Below are 17,779 nucleotides of genomic sequence, written 5' to 3'. Positions count from 1 at the left end.
TATTTTGATGCAGGAATGGTTGAATCCAAGGCTACAGAACTCACAGATACAAAGAGATGACTATAAGAAAACTTTACATAGAGGTATCTAATGGAACACTGTTTTTTCATTATTATTATTATTAGTTCATGTAGCCAGAAGTGAGTATCACTTATTACTAGAATAAATCCAACTACTAACATTTGTTTTTCATTTGTTACATGGGAGACAGGATATGGCATAAGGAGACATGAAGACAAGATGAGTTTAGAGACAAGTTATAAGGAAATTAAGAATCTGGAAACTTACTCTCTTAAAATAATGTGTGCTCATTGAGAAATATTTGGACACCAGCAAGAATACCCTGTGTGCATCCCCTAAAGTGAAAACTGAAGAGTCCTTCCCTGCTTATGTGGCTGATCAACAGGTCTCCTACCAGGAATATGATGTCTTGGTTTTAGTTTGGAGAATCATGGTATTTAGTGGTTAATAGTATACCTTTGGGACCAGATATACATGACTTAAATACAAATTTTGCCTTTCATGAGCTTAAAGTGTCTATACTTCAGTTTTCTAATTCACAAAACTAATAACAATAAAAATAATAATCCTATTGTAAGATTTAAGTAGGCTAATACAGCAAAGTCCCTGCTCAAGGTAAATGTTCCATAAATATTAGCTGTGGTGATGGTAATGCTATTAATAATAATGAAAAGTTATATGACATTTTGGAAGCTATTAAGTGCCTAATCCCCTCCCTTATCAGCACTATGAGTAGTTCTCACTAGGGCACAATAGTAACTACAGAGCCTGCTCGTAAGTCTATGAAAATAATCCTGTTTGTTCTCATGGCAGCAGATGGGCAATACCAGCTGGACCAGTGTGTCTCATTTTGTTCTCTTGGGTATTTCCACCCACCCAGAGGAACAGATCCCACTCTTCCTTCTTTTTCTACTCATGTACACGATCAACACTTCTGGCAATTTTGCCCTCATCACGCTGATCATCTCGGCTCCCCGCCTCCACACCCCCATGTACATCTTCCTCAGTAACTTGGCCTTGGCCGACATCTGCTTCACCTCCACCACGGTCCCCAAGATGCTGCAGAATATTTTTTCTCCTACAAAAGCCATTTCCTACCTGGGCTGCTTGGCCCAGACTTACTTCTTCATTTGCTTTGCAGCCATGGAAAACTTCCTCTTGGCTGCGATGGCCTATGACAGGTACATCGCCATCTGCCACCCGCTCCACTACCCCAGGCTCCTGACAGGCAGGCTGTGTGCACGGGTGGTGGCCGTGTGCCATGTCCTGTCCCACCTTCATGCCCTGCTGCACACCCTTCTCATGGGCCAATTGGACTTCTGTGCAGAAAACAGGATCCCCCACTTCTTCTGTGACCTCTATCCTCTGATGAAGATCTCCTGCACCAGCACCTACCTGAACACCTTGATGATTCACACAGAAGGTGTGACTGTCATCGCTGGAGCTCTGGCCTGCATCGTTGCCTCCTATGCCTGTGTCATTTCAGCGGTCCTCCAGATCCCCTCAGCCCATGGCAAGTGGAGGTCCTTTTCTACCTGTGGCTCCCACCTCTCTGTGGTGGCCATGTTCTATGGCACCCTCACCTGGGTCTACTTCCGGCCCCTTTCCAGCTATTCGGTGACTAAGGGTCGCATTGTGACAGTCATGTACACTGTGGTGACTCCCATGCTGAACCCCTTCATCTACAGCCTGAGGAATGGGGAGATCAAGGGGAGTTTCAGGAAATGGATGAACAGAATGCAGACTTCTTTCTTTAGATAAAACCTGAAATACTGTTCTGAGTTGTAACTATGATTCTAGGAAAATTATTCCATCCCTCAGATCTTCTTCCTTCAGACTGCCTCAGAAATGTCTTAATGAAACCCATATTATGGATTTTCCTCATCAAATATTTTTGTAAGACGTCTTGTAAGTCCAACGCACATGAAACAAAAGGAGCTACTGTATCATTAGTGTGACATACTAGCCTCATCGAGGGTGTTCCAGGGGCCGACAGTTAAACGACAGTTTTAATTCTCACAGTTCTGAGACAACAGACAACAGAAATTAATTCTGGCTGATTCATTGGAGGAAATGAGTATCTCAAAGGCTAATTGTCTTTTGAGTAATTACCAAGACTGAGGCACCAGACTCAAAAAAATGGACAGGGATAAGAAAAGACACGTAGTCAAAATCATATCCTGCACTAGTCCAGTGAGGATATTGCTGTAGTTTCCAAACTCTCTTCACTGCGACTTGTACCCCCACCAGCATTGCCAGCAAAACTCACTGGGCACAGCCCTCAGACACCTGGAAACTGGACATGGCCACCTCCAGAAACACCTGCCACATGTTCTCTTCACTACTACCTCTGGATTCAAAATGAGATAGTGCATCTGACTGGCCTAGAATGGGTCCTTTGCCTATGATATCACTGCCAGGGATGCTGGGAGAACAATATAATGTTTGCATTTATATGTTTCTGTAAAAGAGGTGAAATGGATTAACTACTTCAATATGGGAGGAAGGACATAATGACGATGTCCACTCTAGGGGATCAGATGCTGTCAGTGCCCTGGAATCAAGCACGACCACAGCTCTCCAATTTGCATTTTCTCAACCTTTAGCTGCACAGTTCAGAGATGACAAAACTCCCACTGTCTAAGCGTGCTCCTGGTCTTCTCTGCAGTTGATATGTGGAGCTTGTCTAATACTGGATGTTCGCTGACTAATCAGTGGATAACAGGTTCCAGAGCCAAATCTCATAAGTACAAGGCCAAAAGGAGAATGTGAGAGGGCCCTTCCAGAACCTGGGGCAGAAGATGCAGGTGCAGGCTGATTTAGTTAAAGTTTCTTATGGGATACAGGTAGTTATGACACTGAAGTAGAAGGAGCTGAAATCGTGGTGATTTATGTCATGTGATAGAAAAAATGATTTCTTGTAATCTAATTATAAGAATTAATCAAAATGTATTCCACTGGAGTGGATTTGAGAAGCTATATTTCCTGTGTCTTTGGCTGCACCAGGTTAATAAATTCTCCCAAGGTTAATGGGGCCCTGGCACTTACAAGATGGTGACAACAAAGAAATGCCACATTTTGATAGGTTAACTCTGGTTCCTCATATTTTCCAGAAAATATCTTACATACTCAACACTTTTTCTGCCAGATTCTTCTGTTCCCTCTTACTTTGTATCTCCATCTCAAGGTGGTAGTCCCAATACAGATCCCTTTTATTCATTACTATCTGATTAGACTCAACTCTTAGCACTAGAGCCTTCTCTAAGAATCCCCCTTCTTCTGTTAAAGAACTGTCTAAAGGTGAAGAAATAAACACGAGAGTATATGAATATAGTAGTCACCCACCCCATCCGTAACTTTGCCTTCAAGTTTCAACTATTCACTGTCAACTGCTGTATGAAAATATTAAATGGAAAATTCCAGAAATAAACAATTCATAAACTTTAAATTGCTTGCTCTTTTGAGAAGCATGATGACATTCCACATTGCCGTCTCCATCTTGCCCAGGACATGAATCATCCCTTTGCCCAGCGTATCTCTCCTGCATGTGCTACATTCCCATTAGTTGCTTAGTATCCCTTTTGATTATCAAATTAAAAAAAAAATAATAATATTCAGATTGGCATTATCCATGGCTCCAGGCATCCTCTGGAGCTGGGGAACATATCTTCTATGATTAAAGGTAGACTACCATGCAAATTTCTTTTCCAGTCCTGGGGATTGAACCCAGGGGTGCTTAACCACTGAGCCACATCCCCAGACCCCTTTTTAAATATTTTATTTAGAGATAGGTTCTCACTAAATGGACAGTTTTAAGATTAATTGAGCAACTGTTACAAATAGCACACGTATACATTTTATGTTCAATATGCTACTATTCATGACAGTGAAAATTAGAAATAACCCAGAGGGGAAAGATGGTAAGTTGCTCCATGACTCATGATTCAGGCAGCAGGAATACTGCTTCCCAGTAAGGAGGATGACAAAGGGAATACACCAAAATTCAATATCAGAATCACAGAGATGCCAAGATTCAGGTGCTTTGAACATAGAACAGGGAAGAATACCTCTGGAACTCAGCCCACAATGCTAGCTCCAGGGAGGGGTGACCCAGGCAAAAAGAATCTCGTAAGAAAATGTGGCATGGGGGAACCCACGGAACAGAGCAACAGTCTGAACTTGAGTGACCCGAGGCAGGGTGAGAGTTGGTGTGAGAAGGTGCTTGCAATTGGCTGGAGAGCAGAGAGCTGAAGCAAAACAGCATCTCCAAGTAACCCCTTGGGGACTTTCTGCTGCAGGAACCAGAGTTCACAGCAAGCTTAGCTGACTGCCCCTGCATGCTCATGCCCTGAAATTTAGGGTCCACCTGGAGGGTCCACTAACCTAGTAAAGAATGGATTGCACCCAGGGAGTGCTCAAGCTGGGGACATGGAGCAGGATGGGGCTCGCTTTTCTTTGGGGTTAGGAGGCTTGTGGAATTAGCCAGACAGAACCCAGAAACTGAACAAATGGGCATATTTGCAGTTGGGACAAGACCAGTGGAGAGGTGGGCACTTTCCTCCAACAGTAGAGTCCTGATGCATATTTAAAAAAAAATAGAAGTATGGTCTATGGGTGAATAGGTGTAGACCCATATAAGAAACAAGTACATACAAAAAACTTAAAATGATGCAGCTGGCATTACAGAGATGTGGAGAAAAGATGAATTATTTAAAATAATTTTAAATACTTTATATTAAAAGGAAAGCATTTAAATGAATTCATACCTCAAACTACATTAAAAATAACCACCTCCATACATTTTTTTAAGAATTTCAAGGACTAAAGGCAAAGCTTTAAATTTTGACATGAAAATATGGCATACTCTCATGAGGTTCATAGGACAAGGGAGTTGTTTTATAAAGTTCAGATATATTTGGTTAAAGAATAGTGTAAATCATATGACTTACTAGCCAATGCCAGCACCAAATTCCTTTTGGGAATAGACTATTCATGTGCCATAAATGGGTCCTGATGAATTGTTATCAAATCATATACTATTGTAATCCCTGACGACATCTAGTTCAGTTTCTTGACCAGGTGTTAATTAGATTAGGTGCATGTGTTTCATTCAGAGGGCTCAACTGGTTTCTAATTTCCAAAGTCACAAACAATCACTTGACTCTGGACAATCTCTCTCTCTGTCTCTCTCTCTCTCTCTCTCTCTCTCTCTCTCTCTCTCTCTCTCTTTCTTTCATTTTTTTTGGGGGGGGGGACTTGGTCAGTTTTGTGGGTTGGTTGACTAATGCATAGGGACATGTATCCAAAGTCAAAGCAGTATATGAAATACATTTTCTACATTGTAAATCCCCTTTGCTTTATCTCCTTTGCTTTCCCCTACACTAAACCCTTAGAACAACTGACCATTTTGTTGTCTCCACAGTTTTGCATTTTCTATGATGCCACGTAACCCTTTCAAACAGGCTTACTATTGTACGTGTTTTATAGAAGAGATTAGCAGTGAGAGTTAAATACATGCCATGAACTCCAGTATTTCTTCTGTCTGTACAATTTAAAGAATCTCTCTGATAAACACACTGGATACGTGCACTAGAATGTTAGCAGCATTGCTCATAATAGCTGAATATTGAAAGCAAAAAAAAAAAAAAAAAAAACTCCATGAAAACAGATCAGAGAAGTTTGTTATAGTTTCACAGTGGCAGATGAAAATATAGAGATGAATCTCACAAAGGCAAGAGAAGACCACAAAAACCAGACGTAGCAGAACACATGTAGTCTTTCATTTACATGCATATCTAGAGCAGACAAAATTTATGGATCACTGAAGTGTTAAAACTCCCCTGAGAAGTGAATATTGACAAGAGTGAAGCTAAAAGAGAAGAAAAGATAAAATCGAGGAGGGACTGAAAAGGTTTCAATGATATTGTTAGTTTTTTTAATTATTTAAGCCTACAGAGTTTTAAGTGAATATTTCTGTTAACATTATTTAAAATGCAATCATACCTTACATATGAAGAACACATAAATGCATACATGCACATTAAGACATTGTGGATACAAATACACATAGCTAAACTACATCTTTTAGGTATATTACTTCAATATTTTCCTGAAGAGTAAAGTAAAATTTTTAGTAAAATATTTAAAATATTGTTTTGGTTTGTAAAAACATTCAAGTGGCTAACAGGCTTCAGGGTGACTACTCTAGAACTACAGACAGGAGACTTTGTGGCACATGGCTAGTTACTAAGGTCTCTCAAATGCGAATTTCCTCTTTTATACAAAATATTGGAGTTAAAGGAATACAGATATGTCTGTCAGAGTAATCAGCTTATAGCAATGGAGTTCAGTGCCTTTGCCTGGAGCAGAGGCAAGTGTCTCAAGGAATTAAGAGAAAACTTGATCATTTCTGATGGAAACATAGAACCCTGCATTTATGCAGTTGGGTTAAGAAGTGACTGTTCTCATTTTTAAATGAAATATAGTTGGATTAAACTAAAACAAAGACCTGCTTGAACTCCCTGCGTGCCTGGACTTCCTGACCTCCTGCCCAGCCATTCTCCAGTCCCCAGCCAGAGAGGCTGAACCCCTTGCTGGAATGGACCCATCTCCCACATAGCATCGCCACCTGAACAACTGTCACTCTCAGTGCCCTGCCTCACACCCACGTGGCCCCCGCAGGGCCTGGAGGACTCCAGTCAACTTGCCGTTCACCACATGAGTCCTGCACCCATTCTGTGTAGACCACTGGATGACTGGCAATTTGTGACAAGGGACCCTCTCCTTGAGAAAAAATTATGTGCCTAGTTATCATCACTCTAAGAACACATGCAAAACAGTTTTTGACAATGATTAAGAAATAACCAACAGTTTAGGAAAATAGAAGAAAAGTTAAGGAAAAGCTGGTCATCAGAACCAAATTAATCCAAAAAATCTGCTGTTCTGCTAGGGACTTGGACCAGGGACAGTAATGCCATGCTATGTACTTTAAGAAAGCTAGCAGCCACTCTGGAAAGCAGTGTGGAGATTCCTTAGAAAACTCGGAATGGAACCACCATTTGACCCAGCTATCCCACTCCTTGGCCTATACCCAAAGGACTTAAAATCAGCATATTACAGAAATGCAGTCACATCAATGTTCATAGCTGCTCAGTTCACAATAGCCAGATTGTGGAACCAACCTAGATGTCCTTCAATTGATGAATGGATAAAGAAACTGTGGTTTATATATACAATGGAATATTACTCAGCCATAAAGAATGATAAAATTATGGCATTTGAAGGCAAATGGATGAAATTGGAGAATATCATGCTAAGTGAGATAAGTCAATCTCAAAAAACCAAAGGACGAATGATATTGCTAATAAGTGGATGATGACACATAATGGGGGGTGGGAGGGGTTAGTGTTAGGGTTAGAGTTAGGTTTAGGGAGGGGGGCAAGAATGGAGGAAGGAAGGATTGTATAGCGGGAAAAGAGGGGTGGGAGGGGTGGGGGGGAAGGGAAAAAAATAACAGAATGAATCAAACAACATTACCCTATGTAAATTTATGATTACACAAATGGTATGCCTTTACGCCATGTACAAACAGAGAAATAACATGTATCCCATTTGTTTACAATAATAAAAAAAGAAAGCTATAATAAAGATTTTTTAATGTTTCACCACAAAGAAATGAAAAATGATTGAGAGAATAAATATGTTTGCCACCATTTGAACATTACACAGTGTAAATACATACCAGAACATCACACAGCACATCATGAATATGTATAATTTTTATGAGTAATTTAATATAAATGAGTAAATAAGAAATTAGGAACACAGATAAAACTACATTTCTTATTTTCTTATTGAAAATAAATTCAAAAAGTATTACAAAATTATACGCAAAAGTATAATCATGAACCCACTAGTAGTAAAATTTTAATCACCTTCAGAAAGAAAAAATAAACTTTGTTAGAACCAGTGAGGGCATGGGAGTGAGACAAAGATAAAAGCTGAGACTACATAATAATTTTAAATGTATTTAGGATGAGTATACATGAAAAGGAAAAATTAGAAGTAGGTAATTAGGCAGGGGTGTTTGTAAGGTTTTCAACATTAACAATTAAACATAGACAAAAGCTATGTCCCCTGTGAAACACAGCTGAATAAAGTGTGTCACATCAAGACTCACTGAGACTCAGGGTTGGGCACGTGACTCCATGGGAGAGAGCTTGCCTAGTATCGTGAAGCTCTGGGTTCAACTCGCAGTATGGTCAAAAAAAAAAAAAAGATTTGCTAAGAAAGAGCAATTCAAAGAGGAAATGATGCACGTACACTATTTAAATCTCACATCCAGCAATTGTTAAAACAATGGTCATCATGCTGAAAATATTCCCCTACTCAGGACATTTTCCAGAGCTCCTTTCATATCCCGATTCCTCAGGCTGTAGATGAAGGGATTCAGCATGGGGGTGACCAGACTGTAGAACACAGACACGATGACATCCTTGTCTTTACTGCCGTCAGATGAGGGGACAAAGTAGAGCCCAATAATTGCTCCATAGTACAGAGAAACCACACAGAGGTGGGAGCCACATGTGGACAAGGCTTTGCAGATCCCCTTGATGGAGGGTCTTCTCAGGATGGTGGCCCCAATGTGGCCATAAGAGACCAGAATGCATACAAATGGCACAGAAATGACCACAGTTCCTACAGTGAGAATGACCAGCTCATTGATGGTGGTATCAGAGCTGGACAGCTTAATTAAGGCAGCAAGCTCACAGAAGAAGTGGTGGAGAGTATTGTCTCTAAAGAAAGAGAGGCGGGTTAGAAGGAGGGTGTGCACAAGGGCACTGGCAAAGGACAAGACCCAGGACACAATCACTAGCAGAAAACAGAGGTTCTGACTCATGATTCTTGGATAATGCAGTGGGTGACAGATGGCCACATACCTGTCATAGGCCATGGAGGTCAGAAGGAAGCTGTCAAGAGATCCAAACAATATGGAAAAGTATGCCTGGGAAATGCACCCAGCATATGAGATGGACTGAGTCTGCATCAGCATGTTCATGAGCATCTTTGGAGCTGTGACTGAGGAGAAGCAGATGTCAGTGAGGGCCAAGTGGCTGAGGAAGAAGTACATGGGGGTGTGGAGGCGAGAGTCCAGCCTGATGAGCAGGATGATGAGCAGGTTCCCCAGCACCGTGGTCAGGTACATGACCAGGAACAGGGCGTAGTACATGCCTTGCTCCTCTGGCTGGACGGGGAGCCCCAGGAGGAGGAACTCAGACACACTGCTCTGGTTCTCCCTCCTCATGTTCTTCAAGTTCTCTTTTGCTGGAAATGGAAATGTGAAAAAATGATAAATCATTGGGACTATTATGTAATAAAAACATGACTTTGAAATAGTAAGTGCATTTCAACTTGAATAGCTCAAGCTTTTTGCTACACTAGTGATATTTTGGAGAAAGGATGTTATTTGTACATCTAGGAACAACATGACATCTTTTGAAAAAAACTCCATGAATCGTCTGAAAAAGAACGAGATCTGACCAGATCAACTCAAGGACTCGTGAGATTAGGAGACAAGGTGAAAGGCCAGGTCAGGAATCAGTTAACAGAAAAATGAGTGGCTCATCTCTAATGGTTTGTAGGCATCTCTTAACCTTCTCCATCCCTTGGAAACACACTTTGGCTAATGCTTTAATTACAGGATCCAGATCAAATGCAGAGAATCAAGTGGGAAACTGAATCTGTAAGATTTCAGCATGTGCAGAGGTGGTGGAAATATCCTAAGAAGCAAGTTGAGGATAGAATTTAAGGGTTAAATATGAATGAATAACAAAATAACAAGTGGCATACCTTGTCATACATCCATCAGTTCTTTCTTGAAAAAAATTCTTCCCATTCAACATGTTCAATCTTCCATCACCCTTTCCATAGGAATTTCCAAAGAACATGTAGGGAAAGTAGGTTTCTCTGCCAAATTCCCATTTATGTTGCAACTTGAAATAAATCACTTTTATTCAAGTCCTTGGAACAGCACTAAACACTTGCCATTTCCAGTTACATCCGGGATCTGCCAGAGAACAGACTCTCTGTAAATGTCAATCTAGCATAAGGAAATAATAACTTCTCCATTTTTTCTGTTCCTAACCTAGTTTTTATGCCAAAAATTCTTAACTGATATATTTCTTGTCATGATTCTAAGATTCCTTACCTTATGATGATCAATCCTCTCTCTTTCTTCTTCAAGTCAATTGACCTTACACATACCCATGTGAACAATTACAAAGTAACGGGGACACAGAACATGAAGATCTGTCTGCTAAACAACAGAATCCACATTCATACAAAGACTAATTCAATTTGAACATCTCTATGAGAGTCAGAGAGTTCTAATCTCAAATTAGAACTTATTACTCATTTTGGAATTAACTACAGTTTCATTAATGTACCAATTCTCTCAACTTGAGTGAAATTATCTTTAACATTCCATTATTCTTCCACCCACTATGTTAAAAATTCTGTTAATATACCACCACATCATGTACAACAAGAAGAATGGGAAGTTATATTCCATGTAATTATTATATGTCAAAATACACTCTACTGTCATGTATAATTAAAAAGAACAAGTAAAAGAAATCAAAAACTTTTTTAAAAATACCATTAATGTGATGTTGTCACCTGAGTTGGATACATTCAATCATGCTACTCATTATTACAAGAATAACTGTTAGTTTATCACAATAAAAATGGTGATTAGTTGTCAGTTAGGTTACTTCTAATATTTTGCTATTATAATAAATAACAATGTTCACCTGTAATTTTGGATATTGGGACATATGTTGATGCGATAAATTCCTGCAAAATTGTAGGGAATGTAGAGTCATAATTTTGAAAAAATTTTCAGATAACAAAAGGCTAAGGTGGCAGGAAGCTGATTCTTCTGTGCGCTTTAAAAGGAGTCCTTAACAGAAGAACTTGTCACATGATGAACATAAAAATGAACCCTCCAGTTAAGAATTTGAAGATGACGGGGCTAGAGCACTTGATGAGCAGAGAAAACTCAAGACCACAGTCATCCTGGGAAAGGTATAAATGGAGAGTTATGGAGAATCAGGAATTACAAGACTTGGTCAGTTATTCTATTCCAGAGCAATAGCAAACTTGAGAAAAGATTTAAGTAAAGAAGAGAGAAAAAATTTTAAATAGCTTGCTGTCTACTGGGTGGAGAGATCAGATTATAGCAAGACAGGAGTGTCAAGCGGAATCAAAATAGGAGGTAACTACAGCAGTGTAAATACAAAATAATACTTGTATACACCTGGATTATAACAGTGGAGATGAATAAAATTACAGAGATTTGGTATAAAATTTGGAAGATATCACAAGATCAAATGAAGTTTGAAGATAGACAAAGGCAGAAATTTTTCTAATATCCTCTCAAAAATGAAATATAAGATCAGTTTCAGATAAATATTTCTATACAGATATTTGATTTTGTTCTATCTATTCAAAATTTGGATAGGTACTCAGCTGGAGATAAATACCCCACAGGGAACCATCTGCTAGATTCTGGTGTGAGGAAATGTAGAATCTAGGAATCAGAAGCACACACTGGATACACACACATGTGTAACACAGAAACACAAGCAATGATGCTACTGAATGTGAATTCTACTCCTGCTCTGACTGGGCCCCTTACGTGAGGAGCACAGATACTTTCAGCTAAACGCCATGGGAATGTCCTGCCATTTTCCTCCAGCGGACATGGAATGCTGTGAAACAAGTGGAGTTTTTAAAGGACTGGAGTTTCCAAAGCAACAGGGAACTGAGTTATCAGTTCAGAATCAAACTATATGTACACATATACACACACATCTGTGCACAGCTTCACGATGGATCTCAAAATTAGAGTAAAAAACAGATATAATTGCTTTATTGCTTTCTCTTCCCCTGGGAGAAGAACTAAATATTGTAGCAGGCCTAAGGGATTTTACTCTTGGAGGAATACTGACATTAAGGGAAGGCAGCTACTAGGGACCTGGTAATACACAATGCTTTTTGCCTTCTCAATTTACCTGGTGAAAGTGTGATTCAGAGTCCATCATAAACCAGTGTGAAGGCTGAATGTGATAACACAGGATCTTGGTAATGAATCCTATTAAAAGTACTAAAATCACTATAGTACCATTATTCTCTGATTAAAAGAGTGAAGGAGGATATATGTCCTGGTCACCACTGGACCCTGAGGAATGGAGTAGAGTTTCTATGAATCTGTCTCTTGGTAGGAAACTATGGTGTCAGCATTAGATTGCTGCAACATTCTTACAATAACATGAAAATGACTATTTGATCTATGCACTCTACTAATCCCCTTTAAAAACTGATCTCAATACATTCAGTACATCTCCACTGCATTTCTTCCTGGTAGAAAATGAATACCATGTGCTCACTATTCAAGGTGAAGATCTATAAATATTTATAATTACTACTATTCAGATTTCTAATTTTCCCAGCACCATTTGTTGAGGAGTCTATCTTTTTATCCAATGTGTGTTTATGACGCCTTTGTCTAGTATGAGACAACTGTATTAATGTGGGTATGTCTCTATGTCTTCTATTCTGTACCACTGGTCTTCATGACTGTTTTGGTACCAATTCCACACTGTTTTTGTTACTATAGCTCCAACATGTAATTTAAGATCAGTGTTATGAGGCCTCCTGCTTCACTTTTCTCACTGAGGATTGCTTTGGCTATTCTGGGACTTTTATGAATTTCATGATTACTTTCTGTTTCTATGAAGAACATCATTGGAATTTTAATAGGAATTGCATTAAATCTGTATAGTGCTTTGACAGTATGACCATTTTGACAATATTAATCCTGCCTATCCAAGAACATGAAAGATCTTTCCATCTTCTAAGGTCTTCTTCAAGTTCTTTCTTTAGCGTTCTATAGTTTTCATTGCAGAGGTCTTTCATCTCTTTTGTTTGATTGATTCCCAAGTAATTTATTTTATTCATGAGGCTATTGTGAATGGTATAGTTTTCCTAATTTCTTTTTTAACTTTTATATTTGTTCTTTTTAGTTATACATGACAGTAGAATATATTTCGACATATCATACATACTTGGAGTATAACTTCTCATTCTTGTAGTTGGTTGTACATGATATGAAGTTAAACTGGCCATGTAGTCATATGAACATTGGAAAGTTACGTCTGATACATTCTATTGTCTTTCCCATTCTCATCCCCCCCAAATTCCCCCATTCCCCTGTCCAATCCAGTGAACCTCCACTGCTCCCTCCCTTTTCCCCCTTCTGTTGTGAATCAGCATCCACATATCACAGAGAACTTTTGACTTTTGGTTTTTGGGGTTTGGCTTATTTCACTTAGCATGATAGCCTCAAGTTCCATCCATTTACTGGCAAATGCCATAATTTCATCCTTTTTTTATGACTAATTTCCATTGTGTATTTGTACCATATTTTCTTTATCAATTCATCTCTTGAAAGTCACCTAGGTTGGTTCCATAGTTTAGCTAATGTGAATTGAGCTGCTATAAACATTGACTTGGCTATGTCACTATAGTGTGCTGATTTTAATTCCTTTGGGTATATGCTAAGGGGTGGGATAACTGGGTCAAATGGTGGTTCCATTCCAAGTTTTCTGAGGAATCTGCATACTGCTTTCCAGAGTGGTTGCACTAATTTTCAGTCCCACTAGCAATGTATAATTGTACCTTTTCCCCCACATCCTCACCAACATTTATTGTTACTTATATTCTTGATAATTGTCATTCTGACTGTAGTGAGGTGAAATCTCAGTTTAGTTTTAATTTGAGTTTCTCTAATTGCTAGTGATGTTGCACATTTTTCATATATTTGTTGACTAATCATATTTCTTCTTCTGTGAAGTGCCTGTTCAATTCCTTTGCCCATTGAATGATTGGGTTATTTGGTTTTTGGCATTAAGTTTTTTGAGTTCTATATATATTCTAGAGATTAATGCTCAATCTGAAGTGCAAGTGGCAAAGATTTTGTTCTAATTCTATAGGCTCTTTCTTCACATTATTGGTTCATCTCCTGTGAAGAAGCTTTTTAGTTTGATCCCATTTATTGATTCTTGATTTTACTTCTTGCACTTTAGGAGTCTTGTTGAGGAATTTGATTCCTAAGTCAATATGATGGAAAGTGGGCCTATTTTTTACTTCTGGTAGGTGCAGTGTCTGTGGTTTAATGTCTAGTCCTTGATCCACTTTGAGTTGAGTTTTCTGGGTGATAGACATGGTCTAACTTCATTTTGTTACATATGGATTTCCAGTTTTGCCAGCACCATTTGTTGAAGAGGCTATCTTTTCTCAAGTGGATGTTTATAGCAACTTTGTCTCCTCTGAGATAGCTGTTTTTATGTGGATATTTCTCTGTGTCTTCTAGTCTGTACCATTGGTCTATATGCCTGCTTTGGTGCCAATACCATGCCCTTTTTGTTACTATAGCTCTGAAGTATAGTTTGAGGTCTGGTATTGGGATAACTCCTGCTGCACTTTTCTCACTGAGGAATGCTGTGGCTGTTCTGAGCCTCTTATTTTTCCAAATGAATTTCATGACTGCTTCTTCTCTTTCTATGAAGAACATCATCTTAATAGGAATTGCATTAAATCTGAATAGCACTTTTGGTAGAATGGTCATTTTGACAATATTGATTCTGCCTATCCAAGAACATAGGAGACCTTTTCGTCTTCTAAGGTATTCTTCAATTTCTTTCTTTAGTGTTCTATAGTTTTCATTGTAGAGGTCTTTCAGCTCTTTTGTTAAATTGATTTCCAAATTTTTTTGAGGCTATTGTGAATGGGATAGTTTTCCTTATTTCTTTTTCAGTTGATTCATCAGGTTTAAGGTCTTTTAACAAAGCATGCCAGTGATCATTCTCTCTCTTCTCCTCCTTCTCTTCCTCCTTCACCTTCTTACTTATTATTATTATTATTCGTTCTCTCTCTCTCTCTCTCTCTCTCTCTCTCTCTCTCTCTCTCTCTTTCTCTCTCTTCAGTATAAGGATTTAACAAGGAGTTACCTATCTGCAAACCAAGAAGAGAGCACCAAATCAGTTAAAAATTTGATCTTGGATTTATAACCTCCAGAACTGTGAGAAAATAAATTTCTGTTGTTTAAACCAACTTGTCTAAGTATGATGCATTGTGTCAGTCCACGAAAATGGAGTCATACATGTACATATGTATGAGTATATATGTTAAAGGTGCATACATATAGCAATAAAATGAAAATAATTGATATAATTAAAAAATAAAATTTTGCATAGTCATTTCCTCCTGAGGAGAGACAGTAGTATGTGGATAGTTCAAAAGCAGATTCAAATGAAGCTTTCTTAAAAATAAATATTTGTTAATGGAGGTTAACATTCATAGATAGAAATGAGCATGTAGAAAAATGCACAATTTCATGAATTTTGACAAAAGAAATAGACCATGTAATTATCAGCTGAATAATGAAATAGCCCTCCATAGTGCCCCTCTTAGTCATTTTCTCTAAATGTAAATCTTATTCTACTACCACAATTACTCTTGACTGATTTATTTACCTCATAAAATGAAATGCAAATAAAGTCTGTATTCTTTTTATATTTTAAGCTATTTTATATAATTGTGTGTACTTATGTGCTTGAATACTAATGAACCAGTACATCCAATTGGGGAAATACATATCAATACACACTTCAGAAAGTTTTGTTGAGCCCCTTCTCAGCCAATATCATCCATAAGCAACCAGTAATTTTGCTGCTTTAACAATACATTAATGCCTTAAAAGGGTGTCTCTAGGTCTGGTACGGGATGTAGAACTTGGACTGGAACTAGCATGAGCTCCATGGCTAGCATTAGACTGATGCTAGGCTTAGTTCTAGTGTGAAACTACAATTACAGTTGGCATCAAATCATTTAATTTCTGTCCATTAGACTAGCAGCAAATCTTTCAACAGAAATCGTACATGACAAGAGGGCATGGAATGACACATTTTGAGTCCTAAGAGAAGTAACTGCCAAATAAGATTAGTGTACATAGCAAGGCTACACTTGAGAAATAAAGTTCATATAAAGACATTTTAAAATAAGCAAAAATTGAGGGAATTCATGACCACCCAAAGAATCCTACCAAAGATACTTAAGGAAATCCTATACTCAGTGGTAGAAGAAAGATAACTATCATGATAGCATGAAAAAGTATAAATACCACTAGAGGAGTAGACATAGAAAATAGAAATAGAAAATAATCAAACATTATCAATACAGTAAACCATAAAACACCAGGAAGAGGGGAAGAAATGGACAAAGCATATTCAAAACAACTGGAGGAAAATTTTTAAATTGGCAGACAAAAATCCATACATTTGAACAATAACTCTGAATGTACATGCTCTTAATTCTTAAATTAAATTTTTCTTTTTATAGTGGCTGAATAAATTTTAAAAACCAGACTCAATATTATGCTGACAATAATAAAGTCAGTTTACCAGTAAAGGCACACAAAGAGTTAGATGGAAAATAATAATCTAAGCAAATGGAATACTAAAGCAATCAAGAGTAACTATAATTAAATATGAAAGAAACAGATTTTAAGACAAAAGCAATGAGATAAAGAAGGTGAGTGCATAATGATTCAGGGATCAACAAACCTATATGAGCAAATGTCAGAGCACCTATGTTTGTAAAACAAACACTATTAGACCCTAAGAGAAAGATAGACTCCAATAAAGCAATAGTGGTTTACCCCCTTATCACTGATGGGTGCACCATCCAGACTTTAAAAAATCTACAAAGATCTACAAAGAAACATTAGAGTTAAACTATGCTACAGATCAAATAAGCTTAACAGGCATTTACAGAATATTCTATCCAACAGCTTCAGAGTACAGTCTTTCCCTCAAAGCATGAAACTTTTTCTAGCATAGACTGTTATGGTGTGATATGAGGTGTCCCCCAAAAGTTCATGTGTGAGACAATGCAAGAAGGTTCAGAGGAGAAATGATTGGGTTATAAAAGTCTTAACCCAATCAGTCATTTAATCCCCTGATAGGTAGGAACTAACTGAGTGGTAACTGAAGTGGTAGGGTATGGCTGGAGGAGATTGAAATGGTTGAAATTGAGGCGTGGCTTTAGGGTATATATTTTGTATCTAGAGAGGAGAGACTTTCTCTCTCTCTCTCTCTCTCTCTCTCTCTCTCTCTCTCTCTCTCTCTCTCTCTCTCTCTCTCCTTCCTGATCACCATGATGTAAGCTGCTTCCCTCCATCACCCTCTCCCGACATGATGTTCAAGCTCACCTTGAGACCCAAGGAATGGAGCCAGCCTTCTATGGACTAAGACCTCTGAAACCATGAGCCCTCAAATAAACCTTTCCTCCTTTATAGTTGTGCTGGTCAGGTCATTTAGTCACGGCAGCAAAATAGCTGACTAAAACAGAGACCTTATGTTAGGCCACAAAATAAGTATTAATAAATTTTTAAAAAAGAAATCATGTCCTGTGTCTTTTCTTGTCACAATATAAAACTAGAAGTCAGCAGCAGGACAACCTTTAGAAATTATACCAACATGCTGTAATGAACAACACACTTTTGAATAAGCCTTAGTGGGTCACTGGGGAAGTGGAAAATTTTCTTGGCAGAAATGAATATGAAAAAGGAACATACCCAAACTTGTAGTATCTCACATTGTACTACAGAATGATAATAATTAAAAACAGCGTGGTA

At 38.3% G+C, this 17,779-nt stretch overlaps 2 protein-coding genes across 2 annotated transcripts in view; one reads left to right on the top strand and one right to left on the bottom strand.

The window, feature by feature from the left end:
* LOC124964821 (olfactory receptor 1N2) overlaps nucleotides 1-9,325 on the bottom strand; it is a 32,146-nt gene extending 22,821 nt beyond the window's left edge. The window contains exon 1 of the mRNA XM_047525488.1: nucleotides 8,833-9,325. Coding sequence (XP_047381444.1) covers nucleotides 8,833-9,325 — 493 coding nt within the window. The remainder of the gene's footprint in view (nucleotides 1-8,832) is intronic.
* On the top strand, nucleotides 838-1,782 carry LOC124964235 (olfactory receptor 1Q1). Its single transcript, XM_047524172.1, has one exon. It carries the CDS (start codon nucleotides 838-840, stop codon nucleotides 1,780-1,782), a length of 945 nt encoding a protein of 314 aa, XP_047380128.1.
* Nucleotides 9,326-17,779: the final 8,454 nt, after the last annotated feature.

This window comes from Sciurus carolinensis, chromosome 14, assembly GCF_902686445.1.
Source record: "Sciurus carolinensis chromosome 14, mSciCar1.2, whole genome shotgun sequence".
Taxonomy (NCBI): Eukaryota; Metazoa; Chordata; class Mammalia; order Rodentia; family Sciuridae; genus Sciurus; species Sciurus carolinensis.
The sequence above is the reverse complement of the archived record's forward strand: the minus strand, read 5'-3'. Positions and strand labels throughout refer to the sequence as shown.